Genomic DNA, 7,112 nt, shown 5'->3' on the forward strand with positions numbered 1-7,112 from the left:
ATGATGAACAGATGAGAATGTCTATTACCCCAGACAAATATGTCCCCAAATAATATAATCAACACATATGCTCAGAGCCATAACACAAATAGAGCAATTTCAGTCAGAAGAGCAGTGCAGTGTGCAGCATGTGGCACACAGGAGACATAAAGTGGAACTGATATAGTCCACATGGAATCCCTTGAGACCTCCTGTCTAAGAACAGAGATAAGAAACAAGAACTAGACATACTTACGTGGGATTGAAAACTCAGCGGATCACTAGGCAGTGACCACAAGTAGGAACTGTGTTTGTGAGAGCCAAAGCATCTGTAGGTGCTCCTGTGCCCTGGGCTCACAGGGGAGATGGGGATGCGCTGTGGTCCTGATGTGAGCAGGCTCTGGGGAAAGGAGTCATTTCCACCTCTGCAGAGATGAAGATGTCAAAGGAATGATGTGTGTGACAGAGGAGAGTCACATTTCTTTCTGAGATTCCCTGAGGTCCTGAATCAACAGTAAGGAATGGCTTCGAATTATAAATACCCTGGAAGTGGAAAGATTCTATTAGCTGAGTCATTGTAGCAGGTGCCTTTAATCCTAGCACTCAGGAGGCAGAGGCAGGTAGATCTTTTTGAGTTTTAAAACAACCTGCTTGTCCCCAGCTAAGGCTCCTAGTAATAGTGGAAAAGGTGTCTGAACTGGCCATCTACTGTACTGTCATTAGAGAGCCTTCATCCAGTAACTGATGGAGGCATAAGCAGAGATCCACAGCCAAGTTCTGAACTGAGCTCTGGGAGTCCTCCTGAAGAAAGAGGAATGATTTTGTGAGCCATGGGGTCAGGGTCCTAATGGGGGAACCTATAGAGACAGTTGAACTGAGCTTATGGGAGCTCATGGACTTCTGGAGGCCTGTGTAGGACTGACCTAGGCCCTCTGCATGTGTGTAGTTTGATCTACTTGCAAGGCTCTTAGCAGTGTGATCAGGACCTGTTCCTAGCACTTAGCTGGCTTTTGGAACCTGTTCTAGGCTGGATTACCTAGTCCAGCCTTAATGCAGAGGGAGGAGCTTGGTCCTACCTCAACTTGATGTGCCATGCATGCTTTGTTCAAGAACATGGGAGGCCTGCCCCTTTCTGAATAGAGATGGGAGAGTGGATGGAGGGGTGCGTAAAGGGAAGCCTGTGTAAAGGGGAGCCTTGGAGGGAAAAGGATGAGAGGAAGGAGGGAAAACTGTGGTTGGTATTTAAAAGAAACAAAAAAAACCTGTTAAATAAAAAGAAATTTTAAAAAAAGAATGAGGGACCAGGCTCAATAAATAAATAAATAAAAACAATAAATACTGAGGTTTCAAGGACAGTCAGAATTACACGATGAGACCCTGTGTCAAAAAAATTATAAAAAGACTCTTGTCTTAGTTACAGCTTCTATTGCTGCTATGAAACAACACGACCAAAAAGTAAGTTGGGGAGGGAAGGTTTTATTTGGCTTACACTTCAGCATTGCTGTTCATCATTGAGGGAAGTGATGACAGGAACTCAAACAGGGCAGGAAGCTAGGGGCAGGAGTTGATACAGAGATCATGAAGGGGTGCTTCTTACTGATTTGTTTTCATGTCTTGCTCAGCCTGCTTTCTTACAAAACCCAGGGCTACCAGCCCAGGGATGGCACAACCCATGATGGGCTGGGCTCTCCCCTGTTGATCACTACTTGAGAAAATGCCTTAGAACTGGTTCTTATGGAGGCATTACCTCAGTGCATCTCCTTCCTCTCTGATGACTTTAGCTTCTGTAATACAAACTAGCCAGTACAATGCTGTTGTTTTAACATGATGAAATATAAGCCTACAGTTCAGAGTCTGACCAGAGAGAAGAAAAGATGAAGACAAAAGGGAACTCATTCCAATGTTAATCAACAAGGATCACGAAATATATTTGTATTATTTCCAGGATGATAGAGAGGCTCTATGTATGTACAAAAGGCTGCTGTCAGTTCCCATGAACTCTATCCTTTAGGGGCTATATGTCACCATTCTGAAGGAAGCCTAGAACATGGTCAGCACAGAAGGAGGGTCACAAACCAAACAGAGGGTCTAGGGTTGAATCTTGATTGGTTGAGTTCTTGCCTAATATATACACAGTGCCTGGTGTTCTGTGACCATCACCACATGATTGGTGTCATTGTCAATTTCTCTAATGACAGTACTAGGAGAGTAGCAGCAAAGAGACCAGATGATCAAGATGATGTTTGGACTCACAACAAGTTTAAGGCCAGTATGTAAGAATCTGTTTCAAAAAAAATTATTAGGGAAAATGGAAATTGAAAAGGAAAGGATGAAAAGAGGAGAGAGAGAAAAGAGAGAAGCTGAAAAGGAGAGTAGAGGAGGAGAGGAGCCAGCAAGGAGAAGAGGGGAAGGGAGGGGAAGGGAAGGTGAAGGTAGAGATCATTATATGGGAGCAGGAGATACTGGGCAAAGTCTCATGATGGGGCAATACATGGTTCAGTGAGGTAGGTTTCCAAGACTAAGTCTGAAAAAGTATCCTTGGACAGTTACTCACCTGTCATCACCAGTTCCAGCTTGTTACTATTTCGTGACCATTGACTTCCATTAAAGTATGCACAGAAGTAAACCCCAGCATTACTCTGTGTTATATTCTGCAGACTGAATTCAAACACCTCCTGGGCTCCCTGTGGGGTACCATCATACCACACAGTACTGGGTGCAAGACGGGCTAGACGCACAGTGGGCACTCCTGGAAGGGTCCTGCAGAAAATGGTCACATCACTACCTTTGGAAACCACAGTTCCTGGAACAACCCAGATGGAAGGCTGGGGTGATGGCCCTGGAGAGACGCAGGAAAAAGCACCAGTCAACTGATGTCAGGAGGTCCAGCTTTCCAAGGAGCTATAGAGTGGCTCCCACAACAACTACTAATCAAGAAAATGCCCCACAGACATGCTCACACACCAGTATAGTGGAATCAGTTCCTCAGTTGATGTTCTTTCTTTCCAGATGACTCTAGCTTACATCATGTTGAAAGAAAACTAACCAGCACACCTCCAAAGTGAAGTCTCATTATTTTCAGAATTGAGCATCTGGTATATTTCAAAAGGCCTAATTATCTTTTCTGTTCCCAAACAATGAAAAAGTAAATCTTATACCTTAGTGCTATCAGGGGCTTTTCTCCTTGTCTCCTAAAAGCTCAGTAATGAACCCTGTGGGTTGTCATTCTAATCACCAAACCTTCCCACTATCCTGGGTCAATCAGTGTAAAATCCCATTAAATCACTGACCTATGTCTTACTTTGTCTCTTGCCTCCATAGAAAACCCAACCTCTTACACTGAACTCCAATATCACATGAAGCCTGAGAGCCTCTGAAAATAAAGGAATCCTTGAATCCATGTTTACCACCCCAACTCTCAGAAGAAGTTTCTTCCCACAAACCCTGTTCAAATGTTCCATAATAGGACCTTCTGAAAGAGGCAAAGCTATCTGTTCCACCAGCATGAACCAGGAAGCTCTTTCTTAAAGGAACCATGCAGCTTTTCCTGCTAGTGTTGAGTCAGGAAGCCTTCTCTTAAAGGCACCACATCTCTGCCCGCCACCAACAAACAGTCTATCTAAACATATACAGCTGCCAAGACGCTCCAACTGACTCCCACTTCTGTGTCTAGAAGCCCTTTTTTTATTATTCAAGCTTTCTTAGGCTCTGTGTGGATATTCTTGCCAAAAGTTTGGTGCCATTTGTAAACTGAGACTGCATTTTCATTTTCTGGCTGCCCAGACCAAATAATCACACAGAAACTATTTTAATTACAATATTGTTCGACCAATGGTTCAAGCATATTAATAGCTAGTGCTTACATCTTAAATTAACCCATTTATATTGACCTATATATCACCATGAGGCAGTGGCTTACTGGTAATGTACCAGCATCTTTCTCCTTCAGTAGCTACATCATATCTGCCTGATTCCATCTTCTTTCCTCATCTGTCTCTGCTTGGATTTTCCAGATTTCTATATTCTGCCATGCTGTATTGGGAAATAACCAGGCTAGCTAAAAGATAAAACAATTATATTTTTATTTATTATAAGGGGAAAACTCATGAAAACAGGAATGAGAAGTCCAAGCTCAGCTGTGCCACAAGGGAACCACATAGAGAGTGCACATGGGCCTGTACCATTTTTTCTCATGGTCCCAGCAAGCCACACCCTAAGTTGGTCCCAAATCTTAAGATAATTGGTTAACCAAGCTTTCCCACACCCTGCATAGGCCAAGCAGCTTCTCAATTAACCAATGGCAATAAAACATATTCACAGCATACAGAGGGGAATCCCACATCAGAATTCCATCTGTGCCATACACACATTAGACAGCATTCACTTCAACTCTGTCTTATGGATGATGCATCTTCTCAAGGGCAAAACCTCAGTATGAGGGTCAGACACAACCCCAGAGAGAGGAGGAAAAAGAAAAAAATTCAAATCAAATATCTGAGCTGGGCGGTGGTGGCGCACGTCTTTAATCCCAGCACTCGGGAGGCAGAGGCAGGCGGATCTCTGTGAGTTCAAGACCAGCCTGGTCTACAAGAGCTAGCTCCAGGACAGGCTCTAAAGCTACAGAGAAACCCTGTCTCAAAAAACCAAAGAAAAGAAAAAAAACAAATATCTGCAGCTTCAGGAGAAAACGTGTGTGCAGGTGTCCCCTCCTCTGTACCATTTATTCGAATATCCTTCTGAGACACTTATCTTGCAGGCTTTACTGGAGCACAGTTGAGAATCTCCACCCCAAAGATGACTCCAATAGTAAGGACTGGTCATTAAGTAACTGTGCCTGTGGCTTATCAGAGGCCTTGAGTACCAGCCTCAGTACCCCCTCGGAGCTCAGAATTGGATTTCTATGGCAGACAAGGGTCTGGGTAAAAAATTAACTACATTACCTCTGCATGTTCTTTATTTGTCATGCAAGGGGAGAAAGTAAAGTGAAAAGGGCATGGAGAAGAAAAAAGAGAAGGAGAAAGAGGAAGAGGAGGAGGAGGAGAAGCAGAGTAAGGGGAAGACGTAGTGAAGAAAAAAGAAGAAAGAGAAGAATAAAAGCTGTTCTCCACTAGGTTTCTAGTTTTTACAGACATAGTTGAAAATTCCATAGGCAAGGACAATGATAATATGCATATCAAAATCATTAAAAGGGGCAGGTAGGACCTGATAGAGCAGTACTCCAAAACAGGTGACACCACCAGGGAAAAAGCCAGCACTCAAGGGGAAGTACCTGACATCCCAAACCATTAGATAAACAACCATGAATCCTGGCTTCATCCATTCTCCTCATCTAATCTCTTTTGTAATAACTAGCTTTGGAGACACCCAGATTTGTTGGTTAGCAAAGGTGGGGCATGCTGCCTTCTCGCTCGGTGCCTGTCTTCTATGGAAATTTCTACATGGTCTGTTAGCAGGTAATTTCGTGGGATTCACTCTATATAAATTTGACTGCTAGAACAAAGAGCGAATGCCACCCCTCCAAGGCCTCCTGGTGTGGGGGAATGGAGCAAGGTCATTCCACTGCCCCTGCAGAGGTTACACTGCTGATGTGTTCTAGGAATGAATCCCATTTCGAAGGGAAGAATCGTGGGTTTACAGGGTTTGCACAGATATGCCAGCAACTTTTCCAAAAGATAAGTGTTCCCACAGTTCTGCAAAATGGGTTATTCCATGTGGACATATACACTTCCTGTGGATCTGCCTATTGGTCTGTCAGCTGTGCATTCACTGTAGAGTCTTGTGGGCTCCAACAGTGGGTGCCAATGAAAATCCCTTCTCAGGATCTGCATAAGATGCTTCAAGTTCCTCCCATGCTACTCTGAGCCAAACACAGTTTCCCATGGTTAAAATAGAGAACAGACTCACCATGCTGTGCCCAGATCTTCTGAACCATTAAAAACACTGCAAATAGAGAAAAAGACCTGATAAGACAAATCTGTCCTGGTATACAATGATCCCAACCCCAGAGCTCAGCTCAAAACTCCAAGGCCAGATAAACAGGTTGAGGCCAGGGAAGACTCCTCTGCAGCCACCAGGCCAAGTCTTCATAGAGAAAGAGTTCTATGAGAGGAGCCAAGGTTATAAATCTGAGATTCTGTACCCATTACCACTCTGGCTAAAAAGAATGACCCTTATCACACTTACCAAGTCCAAGAAGAGCAGCTCCAAGGACCATGGCAGTGTCTCATGCCAGATCTTCACAGAAACAGAACACAGAAATGGTGACACAGTTCACACTGTGGGACACACCCATGGGACAGAGCAGGCTAAAGGCCAGGATGATGACAGCCAATACAAAAGAGGAAGAGGATGTTCTTGCACAAGACCTGCCCCTGGCATCCTTCTACCCACAGCTCTAGGCTGGGAAAATGTTCCTCTATGCACTTACTATTCTGGCTTTAAATTCTCAAAGGTAGAATTTAAAGGTCTAGGGGCAATGGTGTTCTCTGGTATCTCCATATCTGATGTAGGAGACTTATGGCCAATGCTTCAGAGAAAATGGTGAGATGCAGCCAGAAATCATTGAGCACAAATTCATAATCTATAGAACAGTTAGACTCTTCTTGATGGGACACTAAATCTGACAACATAGATGGGAGGAGATGCCAGTGAAGATGCTGGGGACCAATGCTTCTGTGGTATGTGGATGCTCTCAGTAAATTCCCCTAATTATCAAACTGCATAACCAAGAACCTACAAATGACCAACAATACAAAAAATTATTTAAAAGCAGGTTATAGAATAAACAGAGTTCTCAGAAGAAGATATCCAAGTGGCTAACATCATTGGTTGCTTACTCTTTTGCTTTTTGGGGGCTCACCACCCAGCTTCCAAATACATCACAAGGAGGTTTATCCTTTTTTTGAATGAATACCCAGTCTTTTCTTGGTTTGTTTCTATCCAGCTTTTCTTTTTTTATTATTTTATTTAAATAACTTTTTTATTTATTTTATATACCAACCAGTTTCCCCTCCCTCCCTTCCTCCCAGTGTCTCCCACTTCCTATCTACCTCCTCCCCTTCCAAGCCTCCCCTGTCTTCATTCAGAAAGGGGCAGACCTCCCATGGGCTTGAACAAAGCACGGAATGTCAAGT

General features: G+C 43.6%; 1 protein-coding gene across 2 annotated transcripts; it reads right to left on the bottom strand.

Annotated features, from left to right (window-relative positions):
* Nucleotides 1-241: 241 nt before the first annotated feature.
* LOC119820698 (leukocyte-associated immunoglobulin-like receptor 2) lies at nt 242-6,340 on the bottom strand. 2 transcript variants are annotated; one of them, XM_038339230.1, is made up of 4 exons: nt 6,163-6,340; nt 5,884-5,919; nt 2,534-2,818; nt 242-521 (listed from the first exon to the last, which is right to left on the bottom strand). In XM_038339230.1, exons 1-4 carry the CDS (start codon nt 6,191-6,193, stop codon nt 334-336), a joined length of 540 nt encoding a protein of 179 aa, XP_038195158.1. In that variant the 5' UTR covers nt 6,194-6,340; the 3' UTR covers nt 242-333. The 2 variants fall into 2 exon arrangements, with proteins under 2 accessions (XP_038195158.1, XP_038195159.1); XM_038339231.1 differs by having other exon boundaries at nt 2,534-2,739; nt 6,163-6,211.
* Between the last annotated feature and the right edge of the window lie 772 nt (nt 6,341-7,112).

The sequence above is a fragment of the Arvicola amphibius genome, chromosome 8 (genome assembly GCF_903992535.2).
Source record: "Arvicola amphibius chromosome 8, mArvAmp1.2, whole genome shotgun sequence".
NCBI classification, from domain to species: domain Eukaryota; kingdom Metazoa; phylum Chordata; class Mammalia; order Rodentia; family Cricetidae; genus Arvicola; species Arvicola amphibius.